Source organism: Carettochelys insculpta, chromosome 13 (genome assembly GCF_033958435.1).
Source record: "Carettochelys insculpta isolate YL-2023 chromosome 13, ASM3395843v1, whole genome shotgun sequence".
Lineage (NCBI taxonomy): Eukaryota > Metazoa > Chordata > Testudines > Carettochelyidae > Carettochelys > Carettochelys insculpta.
In genome coordinates, this window is record NC_134149.1 from 19,735,250 (window position 1) to 19,748,999 (window position 13,750).

General features: G+C 46.9%; 1 protein-coding gene and 1 long non-coding RNA gene across 2 annotated transcripts in view; one reads left to right on the forward strand and one right to left on the reverse strand.

The window, feature by feature from the left end:
• Positions 1-364: 364 nt before the first annotated feature.
• Positions 365-2,083, reverse strand: LOC142020020 (uncharacterized). Its single transcript, XR_012647258.1, has 3 exons — positions 2,048-2,083; positions 1,431-1,593; positions 365-587 (listed from the first exon to the last, which is right to left on the reverse strand). It is a non-coding gene; the product is annotated as an uncharacterized LOC142020020 (long non-coding RNA).
• Positions 2,084-3,859: 1,776 nt separating this feature from the next.
• The window catches only part of ALG13 (ALG13 UDP-N-acetylglucosaminyltransferase subunit), a 53,784-nt gene continuing 43,893 nt past the window's right edge, over positions 3,860-13,750 (forward strand). The window contains exons 1-4 of the mRNA XM_075008130.1: positions 3,860-4,240; positions 4,480-4,642; positions 7,664-7,802; positions 10,534-10,642. Coding sequence (XP_074864231.1) covers positions 4,160-4,240; positions 4,480-4,642; positions 7,664-7,802; positions 10,534-10,642 — 492 coding nt within the window. The 5' untranslated portion in view covers positions 3,860-4,159. The remainder of the gene's footprint in view (positions 4,241-4,479; positions 4,643-7,663; positions 7,803-10,533; positions 10,643-13,750) is intronic.

Here is a 13,750-nt window from a genome sequence, read left to right on the forward strand (position 1 = left end):
TGATAGTACTGTGCCCTGACCCGTGGCCCATTTCCCCCCACCCCTCCTTGGGTACTGGGTCTCTGTCCCCATCGCTGGGTGTGGTGTCCCTGCTGGGTGGCCCCATTGCATGGTCCCCCCACCCCCGGGGTTAGGGCACAGTGCTGTCTATGGGTGTGGGTGCTGATGGGTGCTGATGGCCATGGCGCTGTCCTGGGACCATGCTGTGGCTGGACAGTTGCGGGTCAGGGTCCGCTGGGGGTGTGTGAGGCTCCCGGCTGTGCCTGGTGCCCCACCCTGTGGCCCGGGGTGTGTGCCCTGTGGGGTACGTACCTGACCATCTACTGCTGCGGTCGGGGGAACCCCGGTGGACGGATGCCCGGCTGATGCTCCGGGAGGGGAGGTCTATGAGGAGTCCCCCTCCTTGCTGCCACTTTTTGGCCCCCCGTTTGGCTGTTGGGGGTCCATGGGTCCTCTTGGGGAAGGTCCTGGGGGCGCTCAGGGGCTGGCTTGATGCCATGGCGCTGGGTGGTCGGGTCGGATCTGGTCCGTAGAGGGCGTGCAGGGCGAACACATGAGTATGCTGCTGCCTGCATGCTCTCAGCTTCCTGCCACAGGAAATCCAAGTACGTGGTGCTTTAAGGGCTGCTGTGTGCGGTGATCATAGAGCCCTGCAGGGGCTGGACAGCACGTCTCAACCCCTCGGCTGATTGCCGCCATGGAGGACCCCCCTATTTCGAATTAGCGGGACGCAGATCGTCTACAAACTCTCTACTTCGACATTGAACATCAAAGTAGGATGCTACTCCCATCTTCGGATAGGAACAGCGATTTCGACATCTTGCCGCCTAACGTCGATTTCAACGTTGAAATAGCGCATGGCGCGTGTAGACGCGATGCATGCTATTTCGACGTTGCACCAACTACTTCGAAGTAGCCGGCTAGTGTAGACGCACCCCTGCTCCCTGTTTAATTCTTGGTTGATGGAGTCAAATATGCAAATAAATTGCAGTTCAGAGATTTCTCTCTCCATTTGATTTTTTAAATTTGTTTCAGGACTGCCACCCTTAAATCTGCTACTGAGTGCCCAGGGAGACTGAAGTGCTCTCCCACAGGTTTCTGTACATTACCGTTCCTGAAGTCTGACTTATGTCCATTTAGTCTAATGTGTATTGTTACTCTTCTAAGTACCCTGGATTTTCTTCATAAGCAACAACTCTCAGAAACATCTTACTAAGAATCTTTTATTGTGTGGATGGTTTGCTCTTGTGGACTCCTATAACTGTCCCAGCACCAAACTCTTTTATCCACTGACAGAGAAGGGAAGAATTCATCTCATTTCCAGGATCCTGAGAAATCAACGCTCACCAGAATTTCTCGTAACATCTCAATCTTTCACATATATACATTCAAATAGAATAACTACTTTTATGATTTTAGTATCATCTTACCCTCATGTTTCTGATTGGACGGTGGAGGAGAATAACTTCTGTATGAACTACGTTAGCTTGGTTAGCATTTTCCTTTTGAAACATTGTAATAGCTGAGGTAGGCTCCTCCCAGAGAATAGGTGGTGTGGTCTGGAAATAACTGGAGACAGGTGTCCCCAGGGACCTCAGGAGGGGGAAAAGAAGACAAGGAAATTAAAAGAAACAAAGTAGTAGAGAAGATGGTAGCAAGTTTCAGGGGGAGCAGGAGCAATAGAATTAAAGGGTACGTCCACATTTGGAGCTGGAGGTGTGACTCAGCTCGAGGAGTCATATACATGCTAGCACTGTTTGAGCTGGTGCACTAAAACAATGTTTTCATGGCAGCACAAAGGCCTAGCTGGGCCCTGAGTACAAGCTTGTGAAAGAAAAGATATATGTGCAGTATATACTTGTGGGGAGCAGTCCATCGTGCCACTTGCATTGTCATGGCTACATTCTGTTTCTAGCAGGACAAGTCACCAAGAGCTAGCATGTCTCCATAAACTGGGAATCACACCCCTAGCTCAGCTTGTAGATATATTCAAACGTGAGCAGCCGCACAGAAAAATCTAACATAACTGAGCTAATGCTGCACTCACCTATCTTTCATTAGGAATTTGGAGGTCGCATCTCACGGTTTGTGGTACAGCAATACCCTGAGCAACACTTCCTGTATTGTCTGTTCTTCTAGGCAGGAGGAAAGGGGAAGAAAGTATTATGGGAAGGCACTGAACATCTAGCTGCACTTGCTGATTTAGCCCTGCTTCTGCGCTTCAAGCTGAGGGTTATTAGCAACGTTTCCTCTAATCTTATTCATCCATGTGCAGATTTTCCTATTCATTTACAAAATAACTTTCATAATATGCACCAAGTCTTGTGCAAAAGGCACATCAACAGTAGGAAAAAAAAAACAACCCCTAGCTGTGGATGCTCTGCTTATCAGCTAGGTGATATTTGAATCTCCCCTGAGCAGCTGCCTAAGTGCACAGCTTACAGGGAACACTAGTTACCAGCCCAACTAAACGTGGCAGCTGAACTTAAACATCCAGCTAACATGGGTTTAAAGCATCACTAAACTCAGGTGAGAGAGTTTTGCATGAACGGAGCAGGGTCACGGTCAGGGTGAGACTATGCGCAGCAGCTGAGTTAAACGTGCAGGCACACAAACGCTGCAAAGCCATGTCAAGGGAGTAGGGTTTACATTTATTTATGCAAAGTTTCACAGAAAGGAGTGCCCTACTGACATGCACAAGTAAATCAGAATTCTCTGCAGGCCCAATATCCAAATTTGAGTTGTCTGAGATTTATTTTCGGCTCCCATTTCCAACAATTGACATTAATCAGAATTTAAATTTTGGATATTTGTTAAAATCTTTGAAAATTAAGGGTTACTTGTATAAACTCCATGTATAAGAGTATAGTTGGGCCTTAAAGCACATTGCAGGAGACAAGAGTATGTCCAGGTTTTGGGAATGATTCCCCATTTCTGGACTTTGCATGGTGGTTTGTTTCACTGATACTGAAGGCATGGGAGCATGACCCAGATGAAATACCTGCACTTTATCTCTGTATATAGAGTATACCTAAATGCTATAGTTGGTCAGAAATTCTTGTAGTAAAAAAACCCAACAGACTAGGTGTAAAATGGGATTATACCATGCAATCTCCAGCTCCCTTTTCCAAACCTCCAGCCTAGCTCCTGGCTCTTGTGACAAGTACAGCAAGCTACTCTCATCATTTCTGAGTAAAAACAACAAATAGCGCCTTTGTGCTTTGCAGTAAAGCAAGGATGGGGAAGCCCCAGACCATGGTTCAGATCCAGGCCATAGCTTGTTCAGACCAAGGTTTGGGGCTCCCCTCCCAACCTGCGGCAAAGTTGGGGGGCATGGAGCCCTAAGTTTCATTGGCTGGATGAGGCAAGCTAAGACCAGACCCTGACTGCCACTGGTTCCCCGGCCGGGGGGGAGGGGGGTGCGGGCACAGCCAAGCTGCCTGAAGAAATACTGGCCAATTGGAGCAGCAGAGGACAATGCCTGGGACCAGAAGGGACACAGAGCCACGTGCTTCCAGTGGTGCTGCCCAGGCAAGCTGCACCCCCCATCACCCTGACGCCCTATACAGTTCCTGCATACCCCCCCCGTTCAGACCTCCATGTCCACCACCTCCCCCACCCTGATCCTACCCCCTCCCTTCCAAACCTTCTGCTCCCCCTCCTACCCCGATTCCCCACCCGCAGCCCGCTCCTGCACCCCGCTCCGGCGCCGACCCCCAATTCCCAGCCCCCCCTCCTCCCTCCCACCAGGACCCACACCCACTTCCTGGCAGCCACCTCCCGCACTCAACGCGCATTTTAGCCCTAGAGGAGCCCATAAAACGTAACACCCGGCCGGCTCCGGGGCCGCGTGCCGGGGGAATGAGCCCTGGCGGTTCAGGCGGGTACCACACGAGCAGAGGAAGTGGGGGATCTGGGGGCAGGCCGCGCACAGCTGAGCCCCCCTTTATTTCAGGGCTGGCACTGGGGTCCACCCGGGCGCCCGGCTGGAGCTGGGCATAACACCTCTGTGCTGGACCATGAGCCACCGGGAGACGCAGGCGGAGCTGGGACTCGCCGCCCGCCGGGCCCCTGCTCGGCTTTGCCGAACCAAGGGCGCCCCTGGCGGCCGCTCGCAGCCCGGCTCGCCGGGAGAGGGACCGCTCGGCTGCCACCGGCCATGAAAACGGCCTTCGTCACCGTGGGGACGACCAGCTTCGAGGAGCTAATCGCCGCGGTGAGCGCCCCGGAGACTCTGCAGGTGAGCTCGGGGCTTGCACCGCGGCGAGCGCCTGTCCGCCCGGGCCCTGCTTGCACTGCGGCTTGTGCCGCAGGCCCCCAGCGGCCGGGAGCGAAGGTGGCGGGTGGGGGGAGCGCCTGCCAGGCCAAGAGGGCCCGATCCCCTCTCAGGAGCCGGCCCGGGCTCGGCGCAGGCCCCAGGCAGAAGCGGCCCCACCCCCCCGGCCCTGGGCGCTGTAACGCCCCCCCGTCTCGCGGCAGGTGTTGCGGGGCCTGGGCTACGGCCGGCTCGTGCTGCAGGTGGGCCGAGGGGCGCTGGCCCCCGCCCCGCTCAGCGCGCCGGCCTTCGCGCTGGAGGTGTTCCGCTTCAAGGAGTCCCTGGCTGACGACCTCCAGAGGGCGGACCTGGTGATCAGCCACGCGGGTAAGGCGGCGCGGGGCGGGGTTGGGGCACTTCCGGGGGCCCCAGGGGGTCGGCGGAGTGAGAGGCTGACCGGCGGGAGTGGGGCACGGCTTGACGGGGCAGCCCCCCTCTGCCCAGTGCGAGAGCACACCCGGCTCTGTGCTGCCTGCCTAGCCCTTGCTCACGGGGTGGCTTCGGGGTGCATGGCACAGCCTCCCCCACTCTTCCCGGTGATCCTTAGCCCTGCCACAATTGCCCAGTACCCCACACCCCAGCGTGCACACGTCTCCCACAGCTACAGCACCTCACCCTGCCCCCCACTGTAGCACCCGAAAATACACAAGGCTCCCCCAGTGCCCAGCACCCCCACACCCATCCTCTTCCCAATGCCCTGCCTCCCAGGCCTTGACGGACCAGCACAGAGCATGTCACTCCTCTCCCAGGAGACAAGACAAAAGAAGCTGGGGAGCAAAGAGCAGACTCCCACCTATCCCTACTCACCTGATGTGGGTGCTCATAGTTGAGGAGAGTATCAGAGGGGTAGCCCTGTTAGTCTGTATCTGTAAAAGCAACCAGAAGTCCTGTGGCACCTTCCAGACAAACAGATATATTGGAGCATTAGCTTTCTTGGGCAAAGACCCACTTCATTAGATACATCGCTGGAGGAAGTGTTTTGGGGTAGCCTCCAACTTTCCCTGCTTACCCCTTCCACAAAGCAGCAGGGAGAGGGGATAGATCCTGCAACTGGAGAGCCCAGAGCTGGAAGATTGCTGGCCTGGAGTAGCAGGTGCTAAGGGCCCCTCTTTGTCCCCTGCTTGCTGCCAGTGATGGGGGTGGGGAGGAGCCTGGAGCAAACAGTGGGTTGTGGAGGAGTCAACAGGTGGGCAGGGCCAAGAGGTGTGGCGAGAAGCCCTGGGCAGCTGGATGAGAGGAGCACATGGTGGTGGGGAGAGGAACCAGCTGTGCCAGGTGCTGTACAAGTGAGCAGGCCAGGTTGCGACCCGTTTTGAGTGGGGGTTTAGAATAATAGAAAACTAGAACTGAAAGGGACTGCAGAAGGTCCTCAAGTGCAGTCCCCTGTTGGCATGGCAAGACCAAGAACCATCTGTGTCATCCCTGAGAAATATTTATCTAACATCTTCTTAAATATCTCCACTGATGGAGATTCTACAGCCACCCTAGGTAATTTATTCCAGTACTGAACCATCCTGACAGGAAGTTTCTTCTAATGTCCCACTTAAATCTCCCTTGCTGCAATTCAAGCCCATTGCTTTTTGTCCAATTGTCAGAGGCTAAGGAGAATAATTTTTCTCCCTCCTCCTTGGAACACCCTTTTAGGTACTTGAAAGCTGCTGTCATGTCCCTGTTCAGACTTCTCTTTTCCAAACTAAACAACCCATTTCTTTTAATATTCTCTAACAGGTCATATTTTCTAGACATTTAATTATTTTAGTTGATATTCTCTGGATCGTTTCCAAATTCTCCACATCTTTTCTAAAATGTGGTGCCCAGAACTGGGCACATTACTTCACTTGAGGCCTAATCAGCACAGAGTAGAGTGAAAAAGCTGCTACTTGTGTTTTTCTCATAACACTCCTGCTAATGCATTCCAGATCGTGTTTGCTTTTTCTCACACTTAGCTTGTTGTCCACTATGACCCCGCACCCCTTGGTTCAGTACTGCCTCCTAGGGAGTCCCTTCCCATTTTGTATGTGTGAAACTGATTGTTCTTCCCTAAGTGGAGTACTTTGCCAGCAGCATCATTGTAAATCTGATACTGGCTGGTTTGCTCCATTGGCTGTAGGGAATGGGTCTGTCAAGCTGCCGCAGCCTGAGGTGCCACTGACAAGTTTTGCAGCTTTTAGCTTTGTACCTGGGATGAAGTGGGGATTTTCTGTGGTAGTTTTATTAGTCTGGTGCATGCCTCAGTTTCCCATATTATGCAGCCCAGTGGGTGGAAAAGGATTATTTGCTTTCAGAGCCAGAAAAGGGGCATAGGCCTGAATGTCACATCGCTATCTGAGCTTCAGTGGGGTACTGGAAAAGGGCTGGCAGAGGCTGACCCCATGGCAATGGAGAATTTAAGATGGCAATGACAAATCCTATCTCCAGGATAGCCAAAACTATCAGCCAGTGATCCAGAAGGAGAGAGCTTTCCCTACCTCTCAGCAGGGAAACTCAGCAGCATATCAACTCAAAGACAAAGAATGGGAAAGCTGTTAAGTGGAGGGGGTAAGAATTGGCAACTGAAAGGAGACATCTCTCACCTAAGAACTGATTATGGAGATCAGAGGAAGAGGGGAGACACTGCTTACAAACTCTGGAGTCACTACAGCTTGGTGGACTCTAGGTTAACTGGAATGGTCTGGTTATACCTTCCGTTTTCTATTCTAACCTAAAAATTTCCCATGTTCCGTTCCAGCTGACCAATGAACACTACACTTTTGATAGCGTGGCTTGAGTGTTAGTGAAAATGCTTGGTGAGGCGCATTGATCTCCAAAGAGTGGACAAGTCTCTACCGCTAGTCTAGTTCAACTGGACTTATTTAACAGAGCTTACAGTCACAAGAAGAAGATCCGCTTTGCCCACAAAAGCTTATGCTCCAATATGTATGTTAGTCTGTAAGGTGCTATAGGACTTCTTGTTGTTTTTGAAGACAGACTAACATATCTACCTCTCTGAGAGCTTACAGTGTGAACCAGCAGTGTGGGAGAGATCCAGGCTAAAGACACAGTGAGGCAATGAGACTCCATGCAGGAAGAGAGAGAGCTTGGGGTGCTGTCAGGTTGTAGGTGTGCCTCCTGGAGAGTTTACCACAGCTGGAGGTTCAGCACCAATCCTATGGATCTGTGACAGTCCCCAAGTTTAAATTTTGTAAAATTTTAGGCAAAGCCCCCATTCAAACTAAATATCAGTTGAATCATGCAGTATAATGGAAGTGTGACACATTGAAATACATCAGGGTGTTATTTTTAACTGCAGGAGTGTAAGGTGAAACATGGTTGCATATGTGAAAATACTGTTCCTGATTTCTTCTGTAGGTGCAGGCACTTGTTTGGAGACACTGGAAAAAGGAAAACCACTCTTGGTGGTTGTAAATGAAAACCTGATGAACAATCATCAACTAGAATTAGCCAGGCAACTATACAAAGATGGACACCTCTTCTATTGCACTTGTAGGTATGGCAGATCTTTTCCCATCATTTGTGCCTCCTCCTAAAGGTACAGCCAACTGTTCTCACCTCATTCCCTTGGAAGAAATTGACAACAGCCATCTTGACTGAAAAATATTATTAGTGATAATTATCTACATAGTTCTTAGGACAGGGGTTGCCAACCAGTTGGAGATGAAGAGCCAAGATAGCCGTGGATAGATAAATATATAATATGTGACTCTTTCTGCTATTAATGTAGATAAAAATAAATATATGTGGCTCGATGTCCTACCCCCCAGAGCCACGCACCCTAGCTTTCCTGCCCCCACTCTAAGGCTATTTCTACATGGAGAAAGTGGTATGCTAATAAACAGCCCCAATTATGCTAATGATGCACAGATGCAAATTCCCAGCACCTCATTAGCATAAGGTTACATGATTTAGAGTCCAGAAGAGCGTCTTCCGGACTCCAAATCATGTGACCTTATGCTAATGAGGCACTGGGAATTTACATCTGTGCCTCATTAGCATATTTGGGGCCATTTACAAGTGGCATGTGTAGGAACAGCCTAACTAAGTGTCCTCCCCACCACAGCCAGGCACTCCCACCCTCCCAGCTCTCACCCAATGCCCCCCCCACCCCCCCGAGCCAGGTGTCCCTAGTCCTCCACCTCCCTCAGAGCCAGGCACTCCTCCCCCACCCTCACTCTAATTCAATGATTTGACTGACCAGAGCTGCCGCTATGCGTTTCCCACGCACTGGTGGAATGTGTGCCACCCCTGGCCTTGGAGCCCTAGGCATGAGCTCATTGTGCATATGGTTTTCACCATTGCATTTTACAGTATCACTTACAACACACCAGATTTCCTAGAAAAATATGTCTCTTCTCTACAGTTGTCTGTCCAAGGCAAGAGCCCACGTTATCTGCCACTCCTGACCCTGCTCACTGGCCTAGGTTGTCTAGCACTCCATTAAATTATGAACCCTAGAGCACAACTGAAGGAATTAGAGTTGTCATTATTCAGACTCTTAAGAAAAAACAAATCAAATCTTCTGAAGTTGGTAGAAAGCTGCATTGACCTGTAGATCTAAGTAAAATACCATGTAATAATAAGAGATCCTGTCCCTTCAGAAGCTTCAATTTGAAATTATGTAGGTCTTCATGTTGAGTTCAGCCTTAAAACAGTGTCAGAGAAGTTTGGGTTACTTCACCAACAACTCTCCCTCTACGTAGGATAGTGAATCATCTAGATCTGACACAAGCGCTCTTGTCTTGCACACCGAAGCTGTGTGTACGCTTGCATTCCTCTTTTGAAAGTTATGCAAATGAAGGAAATCAGAAATGCAAATAAGGCACTGATTTGCATATCTGGCACCTCATTTTCATATTCTCCTTTTGAAAGAGCTGCTTTTGAAAGAAAAAAAACAGTGTAGATGGGGCTCTTTCGAAAGTAAACCCCTCTTTGAAAGAACCTTTTTTTCCTATTTTGTTTCAGGAAGAAGGGTTTTTTTGAAGATCAGGTTTATTTTCGAAAGAGCTGCCTCTACACTGCTTTTTTTTCTTTTGAAAGAAGCTATTTTGAAAGAATACGCAAATGAGGTGCCAGATGCAAATCAGTGCCTCATCTGCATTTTTTCCTTCATTTGCATGCCTCTTGAAAGAGGAATGCAAGTGTAGACACAGCTTGATTGTTTCTGCTGTCAAGATTTTGTATGCCTGTCAGTAGAGGGGAGACTTTAGGAATAAAAATGGGTTATAGATTGGATAATGTGAAATGCAGTCAGAAATGTCTTAAATTTAATAGTTATCCTTTTACTTATATACTCTGTGGCTATATGCACTGTGCTAGACCCTGGTTTGGTTGACAAAACTTGCGGAGCATCTACACTGAAAATGCATACTGTTGACTCTGCAGTTTTGTCACCAGGCTTCTGCTTCTCCCCTGTGAGGCAGGGAAAGCCTTTCTTGACAGGCTCTGTCAACAAAAGAGCAGTGTAGACCACTCTTCTCTTTCGACAGACAGAGCTTCAGGGTCACCGGGCAGCCCTATCTGCTGTGCTTACAATAGGCTGCTCTGTCGACAGAGCAGATTGACAGACCAATCCGCTTTCATGTGTGGCCGGGGTCTGTCAACAGAAGTTTTGTTGGAACTTCCATTGACAGATTGCTGTAGTGTAGACATAAACTTCATGAATAAAATAAAATGAGGTTCTCCTCAAGGATCTTAATATGAACAAAGATAGCACAGTGAATATTATTGTCCCTCCTAAGTGAAAATCATTCAGGAAAAACTAAGAAGGGTGAGTGGTGGCTTTTAGGGTGCATGCTATATTTGTTTTATGATACATGTTTGGGAATTGTGGGTCGTCATGGTCCATTTCTTATGTTTTGGTAAATTTAGAACTATTATTGTGAGATTCCGAAATAATCAAGTGAAAATGTTTAGTGGAAGAAAAATTGAGAACAGCAGAATTCTGAAGTCCAGAAAAAAAAGGGAATGGGGAGTTGCCTCTGAATCTGGCTCCACCATGAAAGGAAAAACAATTGGTCTTTTGCTGAAATAGTATCAGTTTCATGATGCTGGGGGGTCTTTTTTTCCTTCCATGAATGTATGCTCTTGTTGCTGATCTAATGCCAATGGGAATCATGCATATTCATGCCTGAAGGCAGGATTAGAAAGTGACAGACAAAATAGCTCTAACGTGACACATTTAATTGCTTATTTCACCTTTGTTTTTCGCTCTGTTCTTATAGCACGCTTTTGGAGTCACTGAAGTCAATTGATTTGTCAACACTGAAACCTTTTCCTCCTGGACAACCAGAAAAGTTTGCTGCGTTCTTGGATAGAGTTCTTGGATTTGAATAACTAATTCAGAAAAATGAAAATTTAAGTATGTGGTCAGATTCTTCTGATGTCACTTTGTTAACAGGAAAATCTACTTACTGGAATCAACACTTTTGTATCAACATAAATATGCCTGTTCAATTTCAGCTGAAATTATGTTTCCCTTTTATTGCCAAATTAAAATCTATTGGCTTCGTGCTTCAAGTAACACACTGTCAGTAGAGATATATAGCTATCGCCAAAGGACTTACTAGCAAGAGCCAAGGAGAGCCAGAAAACAGAGGCATAACTTGACTCTTGCAGACAAGTTTCAGCTGATAAAGCTTGATTTGCCATCTGCTAAAAGACAAAGGTGGCTTTTTGCAAGGTTCAGCATCAATTGTATGTAAGATCTTAAAGAAAAGACATTTTAAATGAATATGACAGCGGTTCAAACTACAATAAAAACTGCAACAGCTGAGGAAACAGAACTGGGTAGAGGCGACCCTCCTGCACTGGTTTGTTGATACACATCTTCAGACCACATTGATTACAGACAGGGTATTTATCAGGAAAGCACAAAACATTACAAAAGAAATAGGATTAAAAATTTTTTAAACTAGTCAGCAGGTGACTTTTCTGATAGAAAACATGAACTTTGCAGTTAAAAGGATCCATAGTGAGATAGATACTGGAATCTCAGCGCAAGCACTGTACAACAGTGTTCTAGTCTCAAGGGTGACCAAGTTGTCTTTGATGGACACCTGCAGCTGATTTACTTTATGGCAACCATAGACGAAATTTTGGGCCTTCAACAATGTCAGCAGTAGCAGCAAGATAACAAAGAAGTCACTGTTCTTGTGTGTACAAGCCAAACTGACAAAGAATATTGAAATGTGTGTGATTTGAAAACAAAGAAAAGGCCGTGAGTTTTCCTGGTGTCCCCTCCATTTCTAAATAAGGCAATGTCTAGATGACTGTCACCAGATTCACTGACTGGCTTATGAACATTGACAAAGAGTGGAGGAAGAAAGAAAAAGAAAATTGCAATGATTCTCAATTGTTCAGCTCCCCCTACCCTGGAATTTACAAAGGTGAAGTGAACTTCATGCTACCCAGTACTGTTTCTCTAAATTAGACTACTATTGAAGGTGTCCATTCACAATTTAAGTCTCCGTTATAGGAAGACACACAGTCTTCATGCAACCTGCTGGTGGCACAGCAAATGAGAGCAAGCTCACTAAAGACCTTGGTGTTCTGGTTGCCGTTAATGTTTCATACTGGCAATCTGAAGGCAACAACATTGTCAGTTATAACTGAAAGGCCGGTTTTTCATCTGACACCAAGGAACTGACATACTATGTGTTAGAAAACTTTACAGCTGAACTTGGAGAGACTTAAGTCCTTGGCTGGTTTACATGAATTCTCTAATACAGATGTTCATCTTGAATTTGTAATTCAGATGAAAAATTAAGATCTTTATAGATCGGTTTTGGAACCTACTGAAGTGAACAAAACTAGAGAAGAAAATCCAGTCCTAAACCCAGCTGAAGAAGCTGTTTGCAGAACAAGCTTCTGGTTCATAGTGTAGTGAACAAAACTGTTACTAAATCCATTTTACATTTTGATAAAGCTCCAATTTGTCAGGTACCAGCAGCAGCAGCAGCATCTGATCCCATCTGCAAACTCAAATACTGTTTTAACTGTATTTGGAATTATTGAGAAACTAGGTTCTCCACCACACCAACTTCTTTCCTAATAGAGCCACATCCACAGTTGGAAAAGAATTATACTGTAACTTTGCATATACACATGTTGACACATGGCTCTTGCTGGAGTTCTTACCACATCTTCCCCTTTGCTGTGTTAGGGCTGGGTTCTGTCTTATGCAAACATACATAGTGGTACAGTGCTAAAAAGTGAGTCTTCAACAAAATTTGCTAGCATAATATCCATGAAGAAAAAAATCCCTGTCCATATTGACACCATGCTAGTTACAGGCATAACAACTACAATTTAGTGTGATTCTAATCCTGGGAGAAGAATACAAGCCAGCCTAAGCCTAAATTAGTGTTCTTCCTCTAAATGGCCTTTAAAAGTGTTTGCAAGCTGACAGCGATGTGGTTCCAGATGCCATTATACACCTGAACACACATTATTGATTGAAACAAATTATTTTTATTTCATTAATACCTACTGGGCTAGGCATGATACTCAATAAAAAGACTGTCCCTTCCTCTTAAGTCTGTGATTTGTTTTTTGTTTTTTTTTTTTAGCTGTGAGTTTTTGCACATGCAGTGACTACATTGAAGGGACACGGCTGAACAGAAAGCTTGTTTTGGAGCAGTAAAGCAGTGGTGTCCAAAACAAATGCAATGGATTGTCCAAGCCAGGGTCACACACGCTGCAAGATTATTCACTGGAGCTGCCGCTGGGGCTGAAGCTGCACTGCACAAACCACCTCACAGCTGGAGCCCAGCCAGGCCAGAGGATCTGCCTCCATGTGCATGGAGTAGTCAGAGGGGCGCCCTACCTTTGCCACACTCTGGTGCAGAGCATATTGGACACTGCGGCACTATAGCATTGAAAAGAGGAAAACTTACGCAGCTTCATAATTTCCTAAATAAATCAATAAATAAATATTCAACAGAATTCTTAATTTCAATGTCACTTTTCTGTCAAGTTTTTTTACGTCATAGCTAAGTACTCTGATGTACATTTGTGTGAATAAATACAATAAAATAAAGTTTTTATGTATTATGTTTGCAGTGTGGTAATAATAAACATTCACTTGATAAACAGATTTTGTTTTTGGTTAAATACACTTTTGTTCAGCAGGATTTTGGAAAATACAAACTATTCTGTCAGAGGTTCTTACACTATTGTGGAACTGCCCAGACTAGGTGAGTGGATGGTGTTTGGAAGGCACATTGTGTTAGCAAACACAATTTAATAAATACAATGTAAAACAGGACTTTTCACTTTGTGTAGACAAGGTAAGGTCTGTTTACATGTCTTATGTGCTCGCAGTCAGTCCTAACTTCCTGGTTTTCTACTACAAACAGCTTAAATCAGTGGTGTCCAATAAGAATTAAGTGATCGCCATGCTTGTGGTTGTCATCCTTCCATATTTGCCACAGGCCCCCA